At 46.7% G+C, this 26,961-nt stretch overlaps 1 protein-coding gene across 5 annotated transcripts; it reads right to left on the reverse strand.

Annotated features, from left to right (window-relative positions):
* Cyb5rl (cytochrome b5 reductase like) lies at nt 1-26,885 on the reverse strand. 5 transcript variants are annotated; one of them, XM_027944980.2, is made up of 8 exons: nt 26,803-26,885; nt 24,810-25,061; nt 21,482-21,630; nt 18,589-18,676; nt 14,857-14,961; nt 10,580-10,783; nt 6,670-6,753; nt 1-314 (listed from the first exon to the last, which is right to left on the reverse strand). In XM_027944980.2, exons 2-8 carry the CDS (start codon nt 24,996-24,998, stop codon nt 225-227), a joined length of 909 nt encoding a protein of 302 aa, XP_027800781.1. In that variant the 5' UTR covers nt 24,999-25,061; nt 26,803-26,885; the 3' UTR covers nt 1-224. The 5 variants fall into 5 exon arrangements, with proteins under 5 accessions (XP_027800781.1, XP_071473966.1, XP_071473965.1 ...); XM_071617864.1 differs by lacking the exon at nt 1-314 and adding an exon at nt 2,683-6,549; XM_071617865.1 differs by lacking the exon at nt 6,670-6,753.
* Between the last annotated feature and the right edge of the window lie 76 nt (nt 26,886-26,961).

Raw genomic sequence — 26,961 nt, forward strand, 5'->3', positions numbered from 1 at the left:
CTATCTTTTGCATGGACCACAGCAGGAGGATCTCCAGTTGCTGCCAGGGGTAACCTGCCCACCCACACCCTTTATCATCTCTCCTTCCCAACTGTCTCACCATGTTTCCCTGAGTCACCTCCCATATAAACTTCTTGTACCCAAATCCTTGCTCAGAGTCACCTTTAGGACAAACCCAGCAGTCGACATTCAGCAAATGTTCACCTCAATGCTTGTCCATATTTTTACAGAACCAGACATCTACGAGGACACAACTGGAACTGCATCACCGTCCACCAATCTGCACCATCCAGGAGCAAGTATGGGCCAGCAGCCTGTGGGTATAACAAGAGTGAGAGGGCCAGGTTGTGGGCCCCAAGGCACTTTTTTTTATAGACTGAAAACTGGATTAATCTCTGCCATCCACACAGCACTATGCAGTTTATAAAGCTGTTTTCTTGTGTTTCGATTCTGCATTGCATTTTCCATACCAGGGTTCCAAATCATATGCTCCAACTCAGGGGTCTATGTCCAGCATATTTGACCTCAAATTCTGTTTGTTGCAAATACACCCCCTCACCCCCTTCCTCTCCTCCTTCCAGGTTCCCTCATGGTCAGCCAGGCCAGAGGTGAAGTTCCCCTGTGTCCAGGCAGAGGAGCTGATGCAGGCCCACCTGCCCTCCAAGTTGGCTGGTGTGGCCTACCATCCAGGCCAGTGTGCCTACCTGGCTGCCATTCTGAGTGCTGAGATCAGGGACCTGGTCAAGGACATCACCCCACCCCGCTATAAGTAGTGTGTTCTGTCAGCATTGGGAGTAAGGGGCATGATGGTGTGGTGGTCGCCAGCCAGAGCCTGTGGGACCCACATGCAGACTGATTTGCCACCTCCCACTATGTGAACTCCACGCTCTTCTGCGTGGCATTGGTGCATGCCATTTATTTAGAATGAGCCTCGTGGGGTGAGGGCCTGGGATCCACATGGGGTCCCATAATAAGGCCTGGCATGGAAACTCAGTTCCTAGCCCACTAGTCAGTGACCACCTGTGTGTGTAGCAGCCACCTAGCAAGGACAGCAGCTTCCCTGATCCTTCGCCAACTAAAAAGAAAGGGAGCAAGGTGCATCTCCCCCGACCCCTCGGCAAGCTGCCAGACCACACACGCTGTTGCCGCCTCTGCCTCTGGCTGGGATCATGTCAGCCCCAGCTGGGTGTGCAGATCAGAAGCTCTGAGCCGCAGCTATCTATGTCTTTGATTAATAAAAAATGGGAGATAAATTAATAATGACTTAATACTTGCAATTTGGGATCAAAATCTTCCAAAGCATGGGGAAAATAATAAAAAGAGGAGTTTTTTCTTCATTTGAATCAGGGTCTTGTTATGTTTCCCAGGCTGACCTTGAACCCTTAGGTTCAAGTGATCCTCCTGCCTCAGCCTCCTGAACAGCTGGGACTACAGGCACGTGGCACCCTGCTGGGATGGGAAATTCTGGACAATAAAAAGTAGGAATAAATGCCATCAGTCATGAACCAAGTGCTGTTGGGTAAGGCCACTCAAGAGTAGCCTCACAGCAAGGTGCTGTGCTTAGGTGCACACATGTATCCCTCATCCTCACTGGGATGAAGGACAGATAACCTGGGAGAGGGTGCTACCTTCCACCATCTTATAGAGCAAACTCAGACTCAGAGAAGCCCAGTTAGTTCTTGTGGGTCACAGCACAGAATCAGTGAGAGGCTTGAACTTGGTCTGCTTCATTTAAATGGAAAAACAAAATACCCCCCACCCCCCGCCCAAAAAAAAAGGAGGAGAGGGAAAAGCCTACAACAGTGGTGTCTGGCAAATCATTATGGGTTAAGTTTATGGGAAAAAGAAGATGTCCAAGCAGAAGGAACACCCAGTCAGCAGGAGTGCTGGGAATGATTTATACTCCTTCTTGCTGGGTCCCTGACATCTAGAAGAGGGCCTGGCATGGTACAAGCTCACAGTCTTGAATGAATGACTGAAGCATAAAGGGAATAACCTGTGTGAGGTGGGAGAGAGGGAGTGGATGTTTGTAAGCCCATAGTTTGTGAAGAGCGTTGCAATTGGGGGTCAAAATCACATTTTGAGATTACACACACACACACACACACTTTAAACTGGGGATTGAACTCTGGTGCAGTTTACCACTGAGCTACATCCCCAGTCCATTTCATTTTTTGAAACAGGATCACTAAGTTGCTGAGCCTGGCCTGGAACTCATGATCCTCTTGCCTCAGTTTCAAGTTACCAGGATTATAGGCTTATGCCCCGCCACCATGCCTGGTTCACATTTGATTTTTTTTTAAATATTTTTTAGTTGTCAATGGATCTTTTATTTATTTATATGCAGTGCTAAGGATCGAACTCAGGGCCTCACACATGCCAGGCAAGCGCTCTACCACTGAGCCATGACTCCAGCCCACATTCGATATTTTTAAAAAGATCTTTAAGGGTCAGGGCAGTGGCTCAGTGGTAGAGCACTTGCCTGGCATGCTTGAGGCACTGGGTTCGATCCCTAGCACCACAAAAAATAAAAACAAATAAAGGTATTGTGTCCATCTACTACTAAAAAAAAATATTAAGAGATCTTTAATTATAGAATTATTTAAAACAAAACAAAATAGAAAATATTAGCAGATATCAGTGAACCCATTGCCCAGATTAACCAGTTCACATTTTGCAATGTTCATTTCAAATGTTTTTAATATAATACAAGTACAGATGCAGCCCGAGACCCCACCCAACTCCTCTGTCCATCACCAGAGCCAGCCTCATGCTTGCAGCTGGTTCCTCAACTCAAAAGGCAGCATTACTTTGGGTTTTAACAATTTCTAAGTACAGGTGTCTCACTGTACCTATCCTTTCACAACATGCAATTCACATCATTATGGTGTTTTTAGGATTTAGTCTATGTTGACAGATGTCTAGTTCATTCATTTTAACTGCTGTCTGATGTTCCACTGGATGAATAAGAACAATTTGTTGGGGCTGTGGTGTGGCTCAGTGACAGAGTGTGCTTAGCACACGTGAGGCTCTGGGGTCAATCCCCAGCACCAAATGAAAAAGAGGAACTGTTCATTTTTTCTCTTCTTCATGGACATACAATTTTTAGTTTTTGCTGTTTTGAACAGTGCAGCAATAAAAATCTTTATACACATCTCCAGGTGCATTCATGTGTCATATATAACCTTTACAACAATCACCACAGGTTGGAACTTGCGTTGCCTACATGACCTTGGAGAATTGCTCAATGACTTGGAAGCTTAGTTTCTTCATCTGTAAATTGGGGTAATAAAATAGCATAAATATTTGTTAAGATTCTGTGCTTCAATGAATATGAAAAGCATTCTGCCACCTGTCACTTGCTCCATGAATATTGCTTATCACTCAAGTATTTGACCTTCAGGATGTACTGCGCGCCCTCTCTGCTGGGGAAGCAGTGGACTGGGCTATGCAGGGCCCTTGCTGTGCTCAGTCTGATGGGTGTGGCAATGGAAGAACTCAAGAGTCTCTGCTCACTGCTCCAGACTGGGGTGGAAGAGGCAGCAAGGATTCCCAAAGAAGAGACACTGAACCAGGAGCTCAGAGGATAAGGAGGTAAAAAATGAGAGTGGGAGACTGGAATCAGGAGGCTGGCCAGGCAAAGGGAGCAGTAAGTGTGAAGGGAGCAATGATACCAGAGAACACGTATGGAGTATAAGAGGTGGGTACAGAGCAGGTGGCAGCACAGGACAGGTCTGGAGAGGTGAGCAAAGCTGAGATGCCATGTCCTGAAGGTAACAAGGAACCATGGAAAGACTTTAAGTAGGACAGTGATAGGCATGAATTTGCACGTTAGGAAAATCAGTCTGATTAGTGTAGAGCAGGGCCCAAAGGGGACAGCCTGGGCCTAGAATAAGTCCAAGACCTATCTGATCACAGAACTGTTGTCACTTTGTTGATTTCCTGATGCCTTTTGGTCATGTCCAGCTCCTAAGTCTCCTTCTACCACTGCAATATCACACAGTGGCCACCACCCACAGCACTTCCCCGATGGCCTACATAAGGCACCAGCAGGAGATGGGAGGGATGGACCAGCTGCCCAGAGTCTCATCCCAAATCCCAAGAGGTCTGTTTTCACACATCTTAACCACTCCTCCTCTTCTGGGGCTCACTAGGCACCCTGCAAGGCACAACACCCAGACACAAGCTCTCAAGTATCTGATGACAGGAGTCCTTCTGATCTTGGCACCAAAGGCATGGCTAGGTCCTCACCAATGTCCCTGACAAGTGATCCCGCCAGCAGCCAGACTACACAGACTCTATGTGGAGGGAGGGGAAGGATGACAACTCTAGGACAAGAGGGGCTGTTAACCATGAGGTGACCTTGTCTAATACCTAAATATCAAATCTCTAAAATGGCACAAAGAAAAATATGAAGAAACTGACCCAGACCTTTACTCTCTAAGTGAGGACCCCCACTCCACCCCTAGTTATGAGTGAGCGTACTCTCCATCCACAGGGGCACAGTGGCATGTCCCTGGCCTTCCCTAGGTTAGGTAAAGCCCTAGAACTAGCTTATTTCTAGTCCTACTCCACACTCCATTTTTTCAGATCTACAAGTTTAACCCCTACCTTCCTGGCTAGGCTGGAGCTCCTTGACAGGAAGGCAGCACTTGCCCACTGTTGTTTCCTAAGTATCTAGAACAGAGTCAGGCTCATAATTGCCTCCAAAAACCCTTCAAGTAGAGTCCACAGGATGTACTGGCAGAGGGCAGGACAAGGACACTGGCAAGAGGTTACAGGGGCCCTGAAGGAGGGAAAGTGTCTTGCCCCAGGCACAGGTCAAGCAGGAGATCAACAGTCCCTACTTGGGAGCTCTATCAGGGCCTTTTCCTTTCATTGCACTGTGCTGGAGGGAGCCTGGCCCTACAGAAGTGTTCTAGAGGAAAATGCCTGAGAAACTCTGGGTTAAACCAAATGAAACCCGTAGTCTTCTCAAAGCCTTTAATATGCTCACATGCGTATGGTCTTGGAGAAGGTCACATCCAGCAACCCTTCCTCCATCTAGCACAGAATCCCTTCCTGTGGAACAGTGTGAACCCTTTGCATGTCCTTCTGTTGCTTATCATGACTATTTGGTGAACATGGCACAGCACATTTGTTGTAACTTTTTTGGGGGGGGGAACAGGAAAATCCTTTCTGACAAAATTACTCCACACCCCAGTATACAAATAGGATAAAAATAGAACTCTTCTGGCTGAAGTGGGGCCTGGAGATCCCTCTGGCCATCTTTTCACTGCTGTCATCCATGCAAGAGCCCTGTGGAGCCCATTTTGAAAACCACTGGTGGAGAACTATGAGCACAGGGTTGAAATTAGGAAATGTGTGGTGCCAGCTCTCCTGTTAACTCTTTCGCCTTGGGCAAGTCATTTGGCCTTACTGGGCCTTGACTTCCCCATTTATATCACTCTGTTGGACTAGACGTTTTCTAGCATCCTATACTTTCAGCTTTGATATGAGGACCAGAAATTTATGACTGCAAAAACCTAGCTCTTAATGTCCCATGGCTAAGATTCCACTGCTTAGAATTCCAATTTTGGGGATGGCCCGTAGCCAGCCAGTGCTGATGCAGCACACTGGAACCCAGGCTGAAAAAAGCAGAATTATATTAAGTGCAGTGCACTGCCCAGGGGCACCAGGCTCCCTGGAGAGGGCACGCCCTCTGCAGGATGGAGGGAGTGGGATGGGGAGGGCTGGGGGAACTGGATCAGCAACCACTGTGGGCAGAGCTGAGAGAGGGACCCAGGTCTCCTGCTCTATCTTTAGATCTCCTTAGCAACCGTAACCAGGGCACCCAGCTGAAGGCACAGGCTGAGCCAGCCACCTGCGGGAAGAGGGAAGGTGTCTGCCTCTAGGCCTCTTCTTAAGCTACAGAAAGGGCTCTGGGCTGCCCAGACTCTAGAGCCAGAGAAAGGAGATTGAGTGCAAAGCTGCTTGCAGTGGGACATGTTTGGAGCCAATACAGAGGTCATCCAGGGTAATGCCTTGCTCCAAGAATGCTGGCAAGTCAGAATCCAAGGCCTTCAGTGCACAAGGTACATAAATTATGGTCCTTGTCCAGAGAGCATTTAGCTTCTGCTGGGGTCATTCTCTAAACACAGAAGGTTTAGAGGGTTTAAACCTAGGGTTCTGAGCTGGCATGAACACCACTGTTGGAGCTCCTAAAGGGCCTTCTAATTGGAAGAACCAGGGCAGCTCCCCACTTCTCCTGCCCAACTGCTACTTATCCTAGACTTGGCTTCCTTGGAGGAGTCCCCCTGACTCTAAGGCTGGATGCTTACCAATCAGGGCTCCCACAGCCCTTGTTCCACACAGCAGGATGCCAGGAAGAAATGCTTAACCCTATAGTGTAGAAACAGAAATCCTAAGAGATGAAGACATTTGCCTAAGGTTACATGGCAAGTGAGCAGCAGGGCCATGCCTGGATGCCATGACTTCTGATTCTAGTCTGAGATTCTTCCCGTGTCCCTGCAACAGGCCCCTGGTCAGGCTTTGGAAAGGAGATCCGGGCTAGAAGAGAAAGTAGGAGTCCTTAGTCAGGCCTGCACACAGCAAGCACTTGGCCATGTCCTCGGTAAACTTGGGGGAGCCACAGACCAAGGCAAATGGCTTTCTCCGACATCGACTAACCAGCTCTTCAATCAGGTCCTGGTCCAGGTGACCAAAGTGGGTCTTCTCTCGGTAACTCCAGGGAAGCTGCTCTGGAGAGTTCTCCTGGGAAGATCAGAAAGAGCGGGAGTGACTACCATGGGTTCCTCAGAGTTCACATTGCCAGCTCTTCTCTACCAAATGAGGAAAGAGACGCAGAGAGAATAGGAAGCAAACTTAGATCCTCATCACCCTTGCAGCAGTCTTGGGAGCTGTTACCTCCCAGAGCGGGGGAGGTATGGGGAGGAGAAGAGGCTTCCCTGGGAAAGAGCAGAACTACTCTTACCACTTCTCACTGCCTCTGTAGCTGACACTGGCAGGGAGCGGTTCTCCCCATAGATAAGGGGGTTTCCAGAATCCCTAATGCGATCCATTACTGTCACCTTAGGGCATACTTTTGTTCATTTGTTTTAAGGTTTCAATGAATTCCTTGTTTATTTTAAAGATGTTTGCCAGGTGCCCACTGATGCCAGGTATGATGGTAGGGGACATGGTGGCTGCTCAAACAGATGAGTCTCTAGGTCTTGTCCCAGCTGTGTGTAACACAGGTCCCAGGCAGCAGAGCCGCCATAACAAAAGGGGATCTATCCTTCACATAGAGGCCCAAGAGGCCCAGGCCCCTTCTCTTCCTGCCCTCCATCTCTGGCTCACAGCTGTCCTCCTCCCTTAGGTTCATGAAGTAATCAGTCCACCTCTAGCTGACTTAGAAGAATTTCGTTTTCTATTTTAAGTAAACATTTTATTGAAATATAACTTACACATGGAGAAGTGTACAAATCATTAGGTGTACACAGTTTGAAGAACTTTAATAAAGAGAAGAAACCATATCATCAGCACACAACTAAGCCCAGGGCAGGACTGACACTCTGGAGACCTATGAAGGCCAGCTGCTAGTTCCTGGGGCCAGAGAGGATGGAGAGAGGGGGTTCGAGTTGGAATCTTAGCTGCTCCGTCATTTCCTGTGTGACTGACCTCTCTGAGCTATGGATGAGGACACAGGCTGTGGAAAACCCTGGTCCAGCAAACCACAGAGGGTGAAACCTTGTAGAAGCCCTGGATGCTGAGGCTTCTAGCATCAAGTCTGCTCACAGGGCCTTGGAGCCCTACCTCACAGAGCTTATCTGACCCCAAAATCCCTCTTGCACTGGAGAGTGAAGGAGTCCTCCTGATGATGTGAATCCTCCCACACTCCCTTCACAGTCTGAGCCTATACTCCCTCCACGGTCTGACTCATCCTAAGGGGCCTCAAGGGCAGGGCCTGGTAGGGCCTGCTGGCTTCACTTGTCCTTCCCAATGCTCAGTTCCCTCAGGCCAGTTGGCTTTGCCTGCCGCCACCCTAACTGTGCACCCCAAAGTGCACTGGGTCTGGCTGCTGCTCAGGTCAGGAGGGGCCTGTAAGCAATGATGGTGTGGCAAGTAGAGGAGGAGAGTGGGGCTGTAACAGCAGAACACCAGCACCACCCAGGGGCTCTGGGCAAACATCCAGGATGAGCTCCCCTCAGCAGGATGCGAAGGGTAAGCAGGTGTTAAGAAAGGGAGGGGGACAGCTCCCCTGGCAGAGGACACAGCTTGAGCAAAGGCCTAGCAGCCAGGAAAGCAGAGCTCACTTGCACCACTGAGCAGACCAGTGACACCAGGACACAGCACACAGGGAGGCTGGGCCAGGAGGCAAAACTGTACATTCTGCCAGGGCTACTGAGTTTAGACACTGTCCTAACGGCAGTGGGGAGCCAGGAAAGAGCTAGAGCAAAGTGGTAGTCCATCAAATCTGTCATTTAGGCTGCAGAATAAACAACAAATTGGCAGGGAGTAACTGGAGTGGGAGACCCCGAAGGACACAATTTCCAGGGCCCAGTTAGGGGAGTAGGAGCCCTCGAGGGAGTATGAAGGGGCAGAGCCATCATCCTCAGCCCCTTTTACCTGCCCCGCCATCAATGGGCAGCCCACTTCCCTGCCCAACCCCAGGCCTCTGCAACATCAAAGCCCTAAGGTCAACTGCTCCACAAAGCCCTCCCAATTCTGCCTGCTGGCCATTAGCATCCTGACCATCCTTGCCTCTCAGCATCTTGTGCTGTGCTATCTTACAGTGATGAGCACAAAGAGAAAGGCCACTGAGCAGGACCACTTGGCCTGTCCCAGCATCCCAGCTCTCTACCAGCTGGCTGGGTTATTTTGTTCTTAATCATTTTTGCCTCAATTTCTATATCTTAAAAGGGGCATCATGGCAGTACAAGCCCCATGAGACTCTGTGGAGATTAAATTAGTTCCTACACACAGTGCTTCAAATGATACCAGGCAGAGAAAGTGCGCAAGGAGGGGGAACCCTTATCAGCTGTCCTGTCCTTGTGCCATCTCTCTGTGCACAGTTGAGCGCCTACAGGGCAGGGAGTGGGTCATCTTCACTTTTGTGTCCTGGAATTTTGTAGGCATGTGGGTGGGGGACAGAGGACAGGAGAGCTGGTCAGCATCCAAGGTGGCTACCACCCTCCTGCCCCACTCCCACTATCCTGGGCAGGGGCACCATGGCCTTCCTTCACCCACTCCCTCAGGCTGCACACTAGCCTCTGGCTTTGTGCCCTGCCTGGGTACTTCCTGCTGCTTCTAATGTTCACCAAGCATGACCCTCTTGATGTTCTTACCACTGAGCACTCTGCCCCATGGACAGGCCACAGACCCTGGCTCCTGGGGAGCTCAGAAACTCTGGTTTGAGGAAGGGAAATTCAGTTTCCTAATCCAACCCTCACCCACCTGACCACAGTGCTGAGGATCAGCTAAGTGACAGATGCCTCAAAGAGGAAATTAATGAGAGGGGTGTCCACAGTACAGGGCAAGAAGACTGACCATAAGCAAAAAGGAATGCTGGGAGGCCCCAGGAGGGACCCTCAAGCCAGCAGGTGCAAGGAGAATTAAATCTATAGACCAAGGAAGGCAGAAGAACAAAGGCAGCTGAGGACCTGGCTTGAGATAAAGCGCAAAGACGGTCCTCCTTCTATGGTGGGGAGGATCCAAGAAGGGTCACTAGAGTGAATGAAGGGTATAGGGAACCAGAGGGAGGCAGTATCAGAAGGCGGTGTGACTTACAGATAAAGAATCTGCAGCTTGGGGAGTCTCATGAGCAGATGAACTGAGGTGATGGGGAACCTTCTAAATGGAGGGAACCTGGATCCAGTTTGGACCATCAGTTGCTGACACAGTCTCTACTCTGTGCCTGGCACTACATTAATCCCTGAACAAACAGTGCTGACCCAAACATGTGGTCCTGGTCCCAAGGAACTGAATACATCGAGCCTGCCCTGACTCCACGGCTGGTCCCAGGTCACACAGCTGGTGATGCCAGAGGGTGGGGGAGGCAGCAAAGGATGGTGGGAGGAGCTAGAGCTTGGGAAGGAGTCGGTCCTGGGCTCAAATCCTGGCTCAATCCTGTCTACAGTGTGACACAACTGTCTTTCGCTGATGAGTTCTGTTTACATTCTGCATAAGAACATGGTGAGAGCTGGGCACAGGGGTACACACCTATAACTGCAACAACTCAGGAGGCAGAGGCAGGAGGATTATAAGTTTGAGGTCAGCCTCAGCAATTTAGCAAGACCTTCAGCAACTTAGTGAGACTGTCTCAAAATTTTAAAACTGTAAAGGACTGGGGATGTAGCTCAGTGGTAAAGTAATAAAAAGAACTGGGGATGTAGTTTAGTGGTGAAGTGTTCCTGGTTCAATCCCTAGTGCAAAAAAAAAAAGAGACCATAGTAATACCCGCCTTCTGTGCCAGGAGCCTGTGGGTATACTACCAGTGACAGGGATTATTAGTGCAACGTGGCGCAAAGAGGTTGGTCCTTGGGATGGATGCAAGGTGACTGCAGAGTCTCAGGGAGGGAAGTCACCTCCCTGGGCTTACCTGGCTGAGTATGAAGAAGGTGCGGACATTCCAGAAACAGGCCTGCTCCTGGAGGAAGGTTTTCAGATAGATGCTCTCAAAGGTCTTGAAGCAGCAGACCAGGGTGACGAAGGTCTCATCATCTTCATTGTCTGTGATGCTCTGCAGGATGGGCACCATGGGAGCCAGACCTGTGCCTGCAGCCAGCATGAGGAGCTCACCATACTGGGGAGTAGAATGGGCATGACAGGTGGATTGAGGGTCTCATCCCACCTGTCCTGCTTATGGGCCTTTTCTTGGTTTTGCTTGAACCAGAAGCAGTGCTCTTTCTGGGTTTCCACCCATCTATGCCCCCTCTCTTCTCCTTCAGGAAGTCATCCTGGCTTATGAAAGGCATATGAGGTATGTATAACAGAGATTAAGGAGTCTTGAGGCTGAAAGGGAACATAGCAGTGTAGTCCAACCTGAACCCGGGCTTGTTTGACTTCTAAAGCATTGCCACAAGGACTCTGCTCACAGCTTCTGCTGCCATGGAACTCACTGCCTCCCAAATCAGCTTGCTCCATCATAGGCCAACTGCCCCTGCTAGGGAGATCTCTCCACCTCACGCTGAGCTGAAACCTGCTCCCTCCAAAGCCTTGCCCACTCCCAACTCCATCACAGCACTATTCTCTGGGCTACTTCCTTTGTCCCTAGGCAGCCTTGAAGATATCTCTGGGCCCCATCTTGGACCCCAGAGCCTACCCTTCTCTAGACTAAATGCGACAATATACGCAAGTGTCTAACACAGCATTGGTCCAAAAGAGTCATGCAATCAAGGTAAGTTCCTGCTCAAGAGGCCTAGTTCCCTCAATTCCTCTCACTAAACTCATTTCCTGGCTCTAGATCTCTTAAAGAGGGGCAAGCCTTCTTAAGATGAGTGCATCAAAAGCTAGTGCCTGACCCCCATGCAGAGAAGTATTCACTTCCCTCATTCTAGAGATTAGGCCTCTGTGTAGAAATACCAAACCATATGATCTGGGCATTTTTTTTTTTTAAATCAATCTGGGCCTCAGTTTCTTAATTGGTAAAAAAAAAAAAATTTAAAAAAATAAGCCAGGGTGGTGGTGCATATCTATAATCACAGATACTCGGGAAACTCATGTAGGAGAATCATAAGTTTGAGGCCAGCCTCAACAACTTACTGAGACCCTGTGTCAAAATAAAAAATTAAAAGGGCTGGGGATGCAACTCAGTGGTAGAGCATACCTGGGCTCAATTCCCAATAACACACACACACACACACACACACACACACAATTGCACTTCCTCATAATGACACCTATCTCAAAAAGTGTTTTGAGGCTCATAAGAGATGACATAAAGTGCCTGGTGAGGAGCTGAGGTTTAATCCAATTAGACTGCTTCCCTTTGCTAGGCTCAGGATACCCTCCTACCTGCTGTTGTGGGGCCATGTCCTGCTGTCCTTGTTCATGCAACCTCCCATCTCCATGTCTTCAGCCTGCCTCAACCCACCCTGAACTTCTCCATGTTCAGGCTGTCTTCTGGGAAGCCTCTCCCAGCCAGGGCCAGGGAAGGGGGTCTTCCTTTGTGTTTTCATAGCTTGCTGTGCCTCCCTTGATATAACAGAGGCATACTGTTGTCATCTGTTTGTGTGCTTGTCTCCTCCATCAGACTAAGTGGGAGGACAGAGGCCTTGTCTGATTTACCTCTGGTCCCTGGAGTCCAGCATGGGCAGGAGCCTGGGTAAACAATTCTGTCTATTGCATGAGCACACTCATGCTTGGGTGTCAGCCTCAGGGCTGATATAATATCTGTCTGTAATGAGACAAGTGCAGAGAAGCAAAGCAGGCTGGCAAGAGGGGAGCAGCACCCAGGCATTCTCGTGGGAGAAAAACCAGCCCTGATCAAGGCTTCCAGTGGCCAATAGGAATGTTTGAGACAATATCGCCTTTCCCTCACTACTGGGCCCTATATCCTCACAGATGAGAAATGCAGGGGCTAGCACTGGAGGTGTAGCTCAGTGACAAGAGTGCTACTATGCACCAGGTCCTGGGTTCAACCATCAGTGCTGGGAAAAAAAAAAGATTAATAAATGCAGGGGGGCTGGGGATGTGGCTCAAGCGGTAGCGTGCTCGCCTGGCATGTGTGCGGCCCGGGTTCGATCCTCAGCACCACATACAAACAAAGATGTTGTGTCCGCCAAGAACTAAAAAATAAATATTAAATAAATAAATAAATGCAGGGGCTTTTGAGTGTTTGATGGATATAAAGGATAGCAACATTGCATCAGAAGGTTCCCTCCTGGAAAAAGTGGTCAAGACAAACTTTTTTATCTGGTGTCTACCCTAGGCAAGGAAGAAATAGGAACAATTTCCTTGCCCTGCTCTCAGGGACTGGGGGGCCGGGACACACTGAGCTAAAACACAGGGTTGAGTGCAGTTAGTACTGGGGAGTCCTGTGAAAGAGCACTAACGTGTACACATGCATGTGTAAACTGGAGACAGAAGTACCTGAAAACTGTTGTGGGAACTGAGTTAACATATATCAAGTGTTGGGCTGGGGATGTGGCTCAAGCGGTAGCGCGCTTGCCTGGCATGCATGCTGCCCGGGTTCCATCCTCAGCACCACATACAAACAAAGATGTTGTGTCTGCCGAAAACTAAAAAAATAAATATTAAAAATTCTCTCTCTCTAAAAAAAAAAAAAAAAAAAAAAAAAACATATATCAAGTGCTAAGGTCAGAGTATGTACACTGAAGGTGCCAAATATGTGTCTGATGGTATTATTTATTTATTTTCCTTTTTTTATGGTGCTGGGGATGGAATCCAGGGCCTCGTGGATGCTAGGCAAGTGCTCTCCCACTGAGCTACACCCTGTCCCTGATAGCATTATAATACATACATATGTGCAAGTGCTCAGTATGCATACCTGTGTATGTACCTATGCCAACATACCCACTCATGAAAGAGGATTTGGAAGAATACACATCAAGGTAGCAACCTGGTATCTAAAGAAATGGCCTGCAGGTGTTTGTTGTTTTCTTGTTTTTGCCTCTATATAGCTAAAGCTCTTTTTTCTGGATAATGAATATGTACTGCATTTATAATAAAGAAAAAAAAAACAATAAATGCTATTTTAAAATTAAACAAAAAGAAAGACGAGGTAAGCATGATTCATTCTTTTCCATTTGTTTTTGTTTTGCTTTGTTTTCCTAATTATAAAGGTAATAGGTGATCATCGCAGAAAATTTAGAATGTATAATTTTGGAACATATAATAAATGAAGAAAATAAAAATCACCCATAATTCTACCATTCAGAGTTTAGCATATTACATTGTATTTTCCTTTCATATTTTTTCTGTGCCTTTTCAGTTAGTTTCTCAACCTGGTATATATTCAGTTTTTTACCTAATGTTTATTACTTGATCTTGTAGCATAAGCATGCATTATTTATTTATTTATTTATTATTATTTTGTGGTGCTGGGGATTGAACCCAGGGCCTTGTGCATGCAAGGCAAGCACTCTACCAATTGAGCTATATCCCCAGCCCAGCATGTATCATTTATAAACAAATTATGTTTTAAAACCCAAGATAATACTCTATCAAGTGCCTGCATATTTGTATACTGGAACCCAGAATATTTAACTGTACCTCTAATGTTGGATATTCAATTATCTCCAATTTTTTGTTATTACACACACACACAAAAAAAACATGAATACATGCAAAGTAGTCAGCATTTTGGATTCTTTCCACACAAAAGACTTCTAGACATGAAATTACTGGGTCAAAGGATTTAAAGATTCTTAAGACTCTTGTTATATACTGCCAAACTGCTCTTCAAATATGCACCAACTGAAGAGGAATTGCTAAGTATTCCTGGGAAAATCAAGGAAGTAACATGCCATGAAGACGAGGGCAATAGCCTTCTGAGCTGGGAAGCAGTGGGCTCCTAAGCAGGGAGCCATGGCTATATTTGGCCCTATGAGTGGAATGCACAGAACAGCACCTGAGGGTTATGTGGCACGGACTCCTAAACACCAAGTAAATGAGTCTGGTTTTCTGAGCAATGGGCAGCCACAGATAGTCTTGGAGCACAGCAGGTGGTTTTGTTTATTAGTGTCTATTCCACTATTCTATCTCCTCCCTTTCTCAACTCCAAGGATACTCTCAGGATTGAGTTTAAGCTTATGAACAAAGGCACAGTGAGGTTCTATGGCCTAAAATATGAGAATCACAGCCCTGGAGGTAAGCCAGGGGCATCTCCTAAACACTTAGGGTGCTGGCACTGACCTGATTTGGTTTATAGAAGAAGTTTCCAAAAGGTCCTCGCCAAAAAGCTGTGTCTCCCACTCTCCAGGACTTGACACACCGGGACATCAGCCCTGTCTGATAGCACTGAAAGCAAACACAGGGAGAACTCAGTGGGAAAGGCATATGCTGCCAACACAAACCACATTTGTCATTAGTGTGGAGCTCTTCCTGCATGCTGAGGGCTTTACATATGTTCTCGCATCTAATCCACCTCTGCACCTACAGGTTGGTACTGTCATCCCTGATGTTCAGATGAGGCCCATAAGTTCCCACACAGGGAGATGGCAAGGCTGGGATACAAATCCACAGGACTGTAGCCTTCACCAAAGATCTCAACTCAAATGCCCACAGGGACCCACAACCAATTGTTAACAATTTCAGTTATAGGGAGCAGTAGGGAGTGGTGGGGACTGTGATATATTGGTGAGATCGTGTTCCTTCTAGGGAGGACCACTTTGCAGGTACCAAGCTATAGTTTGTGGAACTGATGATGCCAAATCTTCTGATTATCTAAAACAGGCAGCAAATCTGTATTTTTATTTATAGTCTCCCATTTTAAAATGACAGTAATTAATAAAAATTTAAAACACTATATAGGCCAAAATCAAATATATTTTGGGCTGGATCCGGTTTGCAGGCCATACATCTGCAATGTCTGAATTATCCTACACCATGTGCTGAATATATGAGAAAATGAAGGTTGTGGAAGGGATTCCTCCATGGGAAGTGGGCAGTCTATGTTGCCTGGGTGCCACCCACTCTGTGCCAGGCACCATGCTGGGATTGCAGGGGAGACAACTGGACCTTAAGCTCCATGAAGGCAACCAGTGTCTGAACCATAGAAAGGACTTAATATCTCAATGAATTAATTAATCAGTCAATCCAAATTCAGGCCCTCCCCTTAAGAGTAAACAATCTGGAGCTGGGGGTGTAGCTCAGTGGTAAAGCACTTGCCCAGCACACAGGAGGCCCTGGGTTCAATGACTAGCAATACACACACACACACACACACACACACACACACACACACAATCTAGAAGGAATGTACAGCTCAGATACACACCTAATTCCCATGAGAAGGATAAAATGCTAGGAGAGTACAGCCAGGCTTAAAGAAAAGACTGGGCTTTGGTCTCCAAACATGTTTTCCATCACCAGAACCACCTTGGATACCACCTTTGCTTCTGCAGCTATCATCTGCATAAGCAAAGGGAAAGTCCTGCCAGGTGAGGTGTCACGCTGGCTGGTAATCCCAGCAACTGGCTGGGAGGCTAAGGCAGGAAGATTGTGAGCTCAAAGCCAGCCTCAGCAACTTATTGAGGTTCTAAACAAGGGACCTATAATGTCTGAATTACCCTACACCATGTGCTGAATATGTGAGAAAATGAAGGTTGTGGAAGGGATTCCTCCATGGGAGGTGGGCAGTCTATGTTGCCTGGGTGACACCCACTCTGTGCCAGGCACCATGCTGGCACTGCAGGGGAGATGACTGTCTCTAAATAAAATATAAAAAAGGGCTGGGGATGTGGAACAGTGATTATGCACCCTTGGTTCAACCCCTAATACCCCCCCCAAAAAAAAGCAGGGGGTTCACCTGGAAGAGGTCTGAGAAGAAGAGTCCTTTTTTTTTTTGCAATGCTGGGGATGATCTTAGGGTGTTCCATGTTAGGGAAGGGCTCTACCTCTGAGCTCTACCACCAAGGAGGGCAAAGTTTTGCTCCTGCCTTTCTGGAGACTGGGTCTTAGAGCATACTTTGTTTTCTGACCCTAGTCTGGTGGGGAGACACAACCCCAACTGTGGCCTCAGAGGCCCTATGCCATAGACAGTACCAGGAAGAAGTGAAAGATTCTTTTGAGTCTCTACACGGACTGGTTTGGAGGAGATGCTCAAGATGCACTGCAAAACAAAATGGACACTGAGCTTCTATCCTTCTACTTGGGGTCATATTGCCTGAGGACCTTTGAGCTTCAGTTTCTTCATCTGTACAATGGGGCTAATATAATCTACTTGTCGTTATAAGGTTGAATTGAGAACAAAGAGCCAGAAGCAGTGTCCCGTACCCTGCAGGTGTCTCAGAAGTGCAGCCTCCCTCCTTTCTACAAGGGGAGGCAAACTGGAAAACCCCGCTGCCTTCCCAATTTGCAAAGACATTTCTGGCTTTTCCTAGCCAGCGGCTTAGGGATAATGAGGTGCCTCTCTAAAGAGAGGCTTTCCAGCAAACGAAGGAGAAAATCAGCCTTACAGCTGGGAGGGATCCAGCTGCTCTGGAGAACTGTCTCTAGGCTTATCCTCTCAGCAGAAACACACCCAGACAAGCAGCGCAGGGAAGCAGGCCATTTGGAGAGGATTTGCAGAATCTCCCAGACAAACATCAGCGTGCAGAAGGGATCCCATCCAGGATTATGTGTGAGGGAATAAACATTTGAGTTCTGAAGCAGGCAGGGCAGGCAGGGAAGTGGGAGGGAAGACAACACCGGCATCTTGGAGTCAGGGGCAGGGCTCATCCCCCACAGCACTGATTAGTTATGGACCTTGGGTTCCCCTGGGCTTCAGCTTGCTCATCAATGAAATAGGAATAATAATGCATGTTTTAAAGGGAGATTAGGATGGGAAAGCTATCCTTCTACATTGGTGTTCCCCAGGATTCCATCTGGGAATGATGGGCTAGAGCTCTACTGTGAAATGCTATTTCTAAGTAAAAAATGTCAGAGTATCAGCCATTTCGTGTAGTTCAATCTAATTATTTTTTCTGCATACTGGACCTCCATGACTCCTTGTACATTTGTTGCCCACTCCTTGGGTCTCCAGGGCACTTTGCATCTGACACACTTGCTCATCTCATCTCTACCAACTCCTCCACTTGCCCTGACTACGCTATGAGCACCCTCTCCTCCTGTCACTCGGACAGGGTACAGTTCCTAGAAGACCTACTCTGTGTCACCACCTCCCTACATTTGGTTATCCATCCATCAGCCTACAATGCCATTCCCCACAACCACCAATTCATACTACTTCAAGTGTATCAAAGGCCCTGCCTCTGCTCACCTCCTACGCAGAGGTGATGTCAGGTTAGTTCAGTTCACAAAGTCCTCCACATCCCACCTTTTTCCTGATTCTCTCAACTCATATCCTCCTCCCTTGGCACGCATTCTTCTGTTCCGGGATGAATGACTTACTTCCCTAAATCCTGCCTGCAGAGACTCCTTCACACATTTCCCCTCACTCCCTGCTCCTTAAACACAGTTTTTTCCAGGAAGCATGGCCTGCCTTCCCTGCACCCCCAGCTGCCCTGAGTTGGGCTGGGCCTCCTCGATAACAGCATCTGTCACTCATGTCTCAGGGTTGGTTCCTTGAGGGTGGTCACCGTGTCTGACATACCTTTGAACCCCAATGCCCAACACACAGTGAGTGTGGAGATTTGGTTCTCCTCTACTTCCCAGTTCTGTGCTCATTCTTCACTGATAGGAAAAGGTGAAAAAGAATAGTTCCTCCTAAAATCTATAGAGAATATGCCCTCAGTCAGTCGTCCAGCAGACCCCTTCCCAAGGAAAAGGAGAGGGGAGAAGGCTCCCTTTACCTGGCCTGCTGTTCCTGTAAGTCAGCCTCTTCCCACATGAACACTGGATGGAAACTGTTCGATCCCAACCAAGCTGGCAAGGGAGGTACCAATTCATGACATCTTAGGAGCATCCTCCAAAGAGTCATCTCACCTTGATTAAAACTTCAAAGTATCCTTTTGCATTGGCAGGGCTGATGGGCGTGTAGGCTCTCTGAATTTCCAAGTCATCTACTATCCCTCTAGGAAGGAGAAATACACAGTCAGGTGGTTTAGCCAGTCATTCAACAAACCCTTATCAAGAACTTTCTCTTGGGCTGGGGATGTGGCTCAAGCGGTAGCGCGCTCGCCTGGCATGCGTGCAGCCCGGGTTCGATCCTCAGCACCACATACAAACAAAGATGTTGTGTCTGCCGAAAACTGAAAAATAAATATTAAAAAAAAAAACTCTCTCTCTCTCTCTCTCTTTAAAAAAAAAAAAAAAAAGAACTTTCTCTGCCAGACTGATGAATCTGAAGATGGAATCCAGATATCCCCAGAGATTTCACTGAGAGGCAAGGTACAGCAAAACAAAGAGCACTGAACTTATCCTCTGCCATATGGTGGTTGTGACAGGCAAAGTAATTTAATATTCCAGCTGCCCCTTCTGCAAAATGGAGACAGCCATCTATGTCCTGACTATGGGGCCACTGGAATTACAGGTGGAAGAGTGCTTCAAAAAGCACTGATGATGGGGCTGAGATTGTGGCTCAGCAGTAGAGCACTCACCTAGGGTTTGATCCTCAGCACCACATAAAAATAAAGGCATAAAAAATGTGGTATGTCCATTCAATGGACTATTATTTGAAAAAAAAAAAAAGCACTCATGATGGGGCTAGTTTCATAGCTCAGTTGGTAGAGTGCTTGCTTTGCATGCACAAGGCCCTGGGTTTGATACACACACACACAAAAACAAACAAACAAACAAAAAAAAAAAAACACTGATGATGTAAGCAATTTTGGGGACACTGCTGTGGTTTTTCCTGACCTCGTCTCAACTATGTAGTGATAATAAAGATTAAAAAAATTGTTTAGATTTATGAAACACTATCATGCACCCAGAGTATCAAAACTGGAAGGATTCTCAAAGGAACACTAGTCCAAAGCCCTATCCCCTGCACGAGTCCTCTCTACAATGTTATCATGGGGTCAGGATAGCAATCATGAGTAACAATAATAGCCAGGTTGTATTAAATGCCTACTATGCACCAAGCATATTATACATGCTATTTCATTTCATTCAAATGATATCCACATGCAGAATCCTATGCTTAGAGAAGTCAATCGCACAGCTAGAATTCAACTGCAACTCAACTCCAAAGCCAGGTTCCCCACCACTACTCCTCACAGCTTTTAAAGAGCACCCAAGCACTCTTCTCCAGGCTTGTCATGTGCAAAATGTTCTTCTCTGAGGTATGCAAGGTTAAAAAGACCCTGTCTCGATGCATCAAAAGCAGGGCACTAAACAGAAATATTTAATAAATGCTTATGAAACAAATGAGGAAACAAGAACAGACATATGAGATGACATAGATGCAAAGAGCCAGCATGTCTGCTGCAACAGAGGTAAAGCTGACAGAGGGAGCAATCGCTCTCATCTGTAAAACCCCAAAAACCTCCTGGAGGACTAAGGGATAAGCAGGCCACTGACAGATCACAGTAGGGACAGGAAAAGAAGTAACTGCAGGCATATGGGGCAGCCCAGGCAAAAGCTTAGAGGCAGGACAATGTCGACAAGTCAGGAACTGGCGTGGGATGGCAAGGCTCAGACAAGGAACACATGTGGAGGGGGGGACAGGGAAGAATTTGGTGGGAAGGGAGGCTGGAGGCCTTGGCTTAGGATGTTATCATGGAAGTACTGAGGTGCATCAGAGAGTGAACAGGGAGTGACATGGTCAGTTGAATACGTTAGGAATGTCACTGGGATAGTGAGGAGGATGGAGGAGAGAAGCCAGTCTAGAGGTAGGGGTTCTGGGCATCCCTGGCTTACGGATTAAGGGTTGCATGAGGCTGTGACCTGCCTGGGGCTCTCCTGCCTCCTAGAACAGTGAGCCTCAAAGACTGCCAGCCAGGCCAAGTCCGAAGCACCTAGACACATACCTGGAGTCTGATCAGCAATAAGCTCTCTCCTGGTGCCCACCTTATCCTCTGATTGCACCTTATGTCTCCTTTGCCAGCTCCTCTTTCTCTTGCCAGTTCCATAAATTCCAGAATTTTCAGGGTTCAAATCTATCCTCTTTCCTCTTTTCATACAAACACATATGCTCCTAAATGCCATCCAGATATGGGCTGATGACTCCCAAATCCAGATCTCTCTGATGAACCCCAAACTCATAGAACTGACTGCCTGGCTGACACCAATCCCTGGATATCCCAAAGGATCTTGTCCCTGGAAAGGTGGGGGCAGGAATCCAAGTGGGTGTAGAGCACTAAAGCAGGTCAGGACAAACCTCAGAGAAGTGGCTAAGAGTATAACTCAGGAGCCAGGCTGTTTTGATTTGAATCCTGGCTCCATTGACTTCTCAGCTATGTGATATTGGGCAAGTTTATTTTCAGTGACAGTGTCATTTCTGTCAACTGGTGTTAACCATAATAGGTTAAAATCATAGGCCCTAGAGCCAGATTGCCTGTCTTCAAATCCTGGCTCCAACATTTCCTAACTGTGTGACCTGGACCAAGTTCCTAAATCTCTCTGAATTCAGGTTCCTGTGGGGGATTATAGTGGCAACTACTCACACAGGACTTTGTGAGGGTTATGTGAATTCACACATACGAATGCACACACTGTGCCTTGGATAATAAGTGCTGCTAAAGTGCTTGTATTATTATTTTTCATGATAATGCATTATCTAGTTCTAGTTCCATCTGAAGAACATCTGAGTCATATATTGCTATTTTGAAGAAGACAAATGAAGGCTTAAGGGCGGTCAGGCAAGTTGCCTAAGGCCACCAGTTAGGACAAGGTAGGCAGGCAGCAAGGCTCTGGTCCTCCCGTGACCTGAATGTACCGTAGGACGAGGTGCTGCCCAGGGTGCAGGCTGAGTTGGCTGTTCCCAGGTAGAGCAAATCGAACATGGTAGGTGTCCTTAGTGAGTTTGTCCAGGGCACAGATGCGGAAGGCCAGGAAAGTCTCTGGGCTCAGCTTGGAGGGGCAGCTCTGCAACAGGAAAAGACCTGACAGCTAGAGGCTAGGCCCAAGGGACACAAAAGCATCCTTCCCTTGTTCTCCAAGGAGAGCTGTGTTGGTAAGTTTTCTGTGTAACACAGAGTAGTGCCACCTTATTTCCCTCTTATCCAAAAATATGAGAGCATTTTATATTCAGCTCATCTTACTCTTAAACCTTCCATGGTTTCCGTCAGTCCCAGGATCAAATGAAAGTTCCTTAGCTTATACTTAAGGGTCCAGTGAATAACCTTCAAGCCTCAGTTTATCTCCCATGCATCAGATGCCAGACTTTTCTCCCTCTTCCAAAGAACACCTGCTGTCTCTAACCTCTGAGTCTTTAGCTACCCCAGTTGTGCCCTCTCTCCAAGACACCTTCAATGCATGAGACCTGCTCAGCATTCAAACCTGTCAAGTTCTAGATGTGCAAAGTTGAGAAGTTAAAGGCACTTTAAAGATGATTTAATCCAATATCCTTATATTATATATGGGTAAAATGAGACCTGAGAGGTAGTGGCTTACTTGCCCAAAGTCACACTATAAACAAAGACTCAAATTCATGTCTTCTAGGACTCAGCCTACTGCCATTACCATTCCAACCCCATTATCAACTCCTCCAGGAAGATTTCTTTGAATGCCATGACTCAGAATTTTCTCTTCTGGAAAATACCCACACCTTACTCAGCTGACCTGAGACTCCCTCTTGTCCAAATCAGAGTGCAGCACCAACTGTGGAACTCCCACTATTCATGGGAATGCTGACAGCATCACAGAACTAATGCTCTCAGGCTTGGTATCCAAGACTTTTCCTCCACTGTGCCCTCTCCCACCCTACTAGATCCCCCATGAGGCCACAGCTGCCTGGGGCTCTGGAAAGAGCACTGGACTGAGTCAGGAGCACTAGAGTTAGTTCCAGTTCTGCTGTTGCTCGTCTGTGGGGTCCCAGGGAAATCACTTGATCCTCTGGGTCTCAGTCTCCTGGTGTGTAAAAAGGGACCAACTCATCCCTGATAAACATATGGTTATCAGATGAGATAACAATATAAAAGCTTTTTTGTTGTTGTTGTACTGAGGACTGAACCGAGTAGCACCCTACCACTGAGTAAAGTCAGCCCTTTTAATTTTTTTTAATTTTTTAATTTTGAAACAAAATCTCACTAAGTTGCCTAGACTGGTCTTGAACCTGCAATCTTCCTGTCTCAGCCTCTGAAGTAGAAAGTATTACAGGCATATACTACCATGTCCATCACAATACAAAAATATCTTACACAATGTTAATTGTAAAGGAAATGAGAAATCTCTATTATTATGACTATTAAACTTTTTAAAATAAAACTTACGCCAGGCCTGGTGGCACATGTTTGTAACCCCAGCAGCTTGGGAGGCTAAGGCAAGAGGATTGCAAGTGAAAAGCCAGACTCTGCAACTTAGCGAGGCCCTGGGCAACTTAGCAAGACTCTGCCTTTAAATAAAAAATAAAAAAGGACTGGAGATGAGGCTCCATGGTTAAGCACCTCTGAGTTCAGTTTTTGATATAAAAAAAAAAATTTAAATAAATAAAATTTATTATTAGGTTGAAATATACTGTTTTACAAGATTGGCAAAATTAACTTTCTTTCATTTAACTTTCCATTTGTTATGATAGGTGATGACATCACTATTTACTGAGCATCTACCATGTGCCAGGTAGTTTATTTATTTATCCCATGAAATCCTCATAATAACCTCTGAAGTATTAATATTCCCATATTCAGATAAAACTAAAGTGACACACAATTAACTGGCCTAACCAGGTCTCAGCTCTTACTTTGTACATCCTTATGGTCCTTGGTCCCTTTTCTACAAGCTGAGTTTACTGAGGGCTGGTGTCCTGGAATCTTTACTTTATCAACAACTTCCTTGTGCCTAACACACAGGACACGGTACTCAGTAGACCTAGGATAAACTCACTCATTTGCTTAACAAATGTTTATTGACTATAATGCCAGGAATTGCTGGCAGAAGACAGAACAGTGAGCAAAACACAGCCCCACTCCTATGGAACTTACATTTTAGCAAAGAGACATGGACAATATGCTCATAAGCAAGTACATCTAGAAGGTGGCTGGTGGTACTGAGAATTAAGAAATGAAATTTGAGCAAACATCAGAAAAAAATGAAAGGGGGACTAGAATGGTAGCTCAGGGCTAGAGTCTTTGCCTAGCATGATTGAGGCCCTGGGTTTGATTCCCAGCACCAAAAAGAAAAAAAGAAAAACAACCCAAAAAGGAGTACAGAAATGATCCACGTGGAGATGAAGGGCAGAGAGAAGGAAGAAGCACAGCTGTCATGAACATTCCCCAGTCACTGGCAGAGACAGAGAGCTCGGGTCCCCACCACCACCTTCCAGGGGCAGAACTACAAGGGAACATTTAATAGGGATGGATATTAAGTCATGTTTTGGAGTTGAAAAAAAACCTGCATTTGTTTAGGATGTATGATCTATAGCTTAGGAACAACAAGCATAAAAATTACTGAAATTTGGTTCAGTTTGGAACCCAACAATGGGGAACAGTTGTCTGAAAAGTGATGGTGAGGCCCGATTACATTAAGACACAGAAATGGAAGATATCTCTCCTCCACAATGGACAACGGATATATATATATATATATATATATATATATATATATATATACACACACACACACACACACACACACACATTCATAAGTGTTACAAAAAGAAAAATTTTACTATTTAAAAAAAGCAAGGATGAAATAAGAAGAAAGAACAACATTCCCTATTTACTTCATATATATTGTAAACTATTTTGCTCTGTAAGGGCAAGGACTGTATCTGTTTAGTTCCCTCTTAAATCTTTCATGGCTCATAGGTCCTGATGTGTAACAAGCACTCAATAAATATTTGTTACATGAAATAAATGTCAGAGTCTGTGCTAAACATCACAAATGTTTATCCCCATTATACATACGGTGAAACTAAGGCTCAGAGGATGAAAACCCCACAGCTGCTAATAAGTTTGTTCCAGGCCTGGACTTTGACCCTGGCTCTGTCTGTTCTCTGTATGTGCACTCTTTTTTGCTGTCCAGTCACATCTTCCCAGAGCTGGTTTGCAGGGGTGAGGCCAAGTAAACTCCACCACCCTGGCCTAGTAGTCTGCACAGCCTCTCACCTGTGACTGCTTCCCACTCAAAAGGCTCCTGTCGTTGCTGGCTCGGGCTGCCTCCCACCTTGCCAGATCTCGGTGGTAGAGGTCAAACACACAGGGTGAGCAGCCACTGCCACAGCACTGGGAAGGCAAGGGCTCCACAGGCCGCAGCTGTAGCCAGGCTTCCTCAGTGTCCTCTTCTTTCTCACCCATTCTCAGTGGGGCTTGGGCAGCCTGGGAGGGACAACAAGGTGCTCTTCCCCCTCCCTTGCTGGCCTGGGAGAAGGAAAACATGGGGGTTATACTCTGGTCTCCTCTATTCCTCACATTCTCACCATTCTGCAGGTGCCAGGCTCTGTGCAAACCCTGAGGATGGGGACACAGAATCTGCTATCTGATGTGATAACATTCACTACCGGTTTTAAGGCACTTTTAATTTTATTTTTGCAATACTGGGGATTGAACCCAGGGCCTAGTGAATGCTAGCAGGTGCTCTACCTACCCACTGGGCTACAGCTACAGCCCTACCATTGCTTTTAGAAGAGCAGTCCCTCTGTGTAAAATAAATTTTTTAAATATTTCAGCCTCAGAAAACCTGTTCTACTGTGCATGAGCTCTACTTCAGGAAAGCTTTATGGGCTGGAACCCTCACCAGTACAAGAATAATGTCTTATTCCTTCTACATTCTCCCACCAAGCACAGCTGGCATATGGAAGGCTCCCAGTAACTTGTGAGAGGTTATTCACTTTACACATACAGATTGGGGGCTAGGCCCAGTGGTAGGTGCTGGGATGCAACATAGATGAGCAGAACATGGTCCTTATCTTTCTAAGACCTAGTATGGTGTTACATGAATCGAATCCATTTTTACTACATGCCATGTACCAGGTATGTATTATGAATAAATGAGGTGTGGTTTCTTCTTTGTGCTAATCTCCTATTCCCTACACTTTGGGGAGCTAAAATGAGGTAAGTAAGAGTTCTGTTGACTATAAACTGCTATTCAGTGTATGGGCTTATCATATTATCAGTTTCTGCCTTAAATCTACCCTCTTCATGTTTAACAGTTGTATTCTCTGCTTTTTGGAAACTGGTAGAAAAGTTGGCTGTGTTCATCGTGAACTCTAAAGACACCTTGCACGCCATTCCTTTCTGCTTCTACCTTTTTCGATCTAAAAGGCACCATCTTTAAGTCAGGCCTTGGCAGATGTTGTTGTCTCTTCTTGGATGCCTTTCCCCACCCTCAGGCCTTGGCTAAAAGGTCGTTGCCCCTAGGAGGTCCTCCCTGAACCTCTCCCCTTGTTACTTTCTATTATGCACCGTATTTGCGTCTTGTATGTCATTAAACATGCATTTACTATGTGCCAGGCACTACTCTAAACAAAACCAAAATGGAAACACGAAGAAAATAGTTAGAAAAATAACTAGGGAGAAGGGATAGGATGTTAAGTGTCGCTATACGTTATCTACCTGCCATGTGTCTCCTTCTAAACTGTAAACTCTTTTGACTCTCACGTTTTATTCACCAATGCCAAACTGGTGCTTAGCACGGCGCCTGCTGCGTCAGGCATTTGTAAATAACATAAATAGGGAGCAAAGAGCAAAGGAACATTTCCACCGCTGTGGCCCTGCCTCTAAGAGGCGAAAGAGAAAGCCCCAGAACGGAGGAAAGTTAACTCGCTTTCGGCGGCGTATGGGAAGAGCTTCACTCCAGTCGTGGGATGTGGAGCGGGTGTGGTGGACCGGGCCACCCTCAGGCACAGGGGAGGGAGGATGGGGACTAAAGGTCCCGCAGCAGTGAGAAGTGGGCGGAAAGGAAAGGAAACTTTTCCAGGCACCCACTACGTGCCGGGCGCTAGCTCAGGCATTTCTATCCCCATTTTGACAGGGAGGGGTATAGGAGCTATGGCCAAGCTCCAGCTGCTCGTAATTAGTCAAGGAGGTTCTAATTCGGTTCTGAGGTCCTGGCGCTCTTCTCCTCCTGCCCCAGTCCCTTTACTACATCACCAGCACTCACCTACATTCCCGCAAGTCCCCTCACGTGAGGATGTACCAGATTCCCACCCCCGCCCAAAGGCGGGGAGCTCTTTTCAGGAACCACCTATGAGATAGTGAAAACGGCCTGTGGGGCGGGGCAAGACACGGATATTCCTGACTGTGATTGGTTGAAGTGGCT

Source organism: Marmota flaviventris, chromosome 10, assembly GCF_047511675.1.
Source record: "Marmota flaviventris isolate mMarFla1 chromosome 10, mMarFla1.hap1, whole genome shotgun sequence".
Classification (NCBI taxonomy): Eukaryota; Metazoa; Chordata; class Mammalia; order Rodentia; family Sciuridae; genus Marmota; species Marmota flaviventris.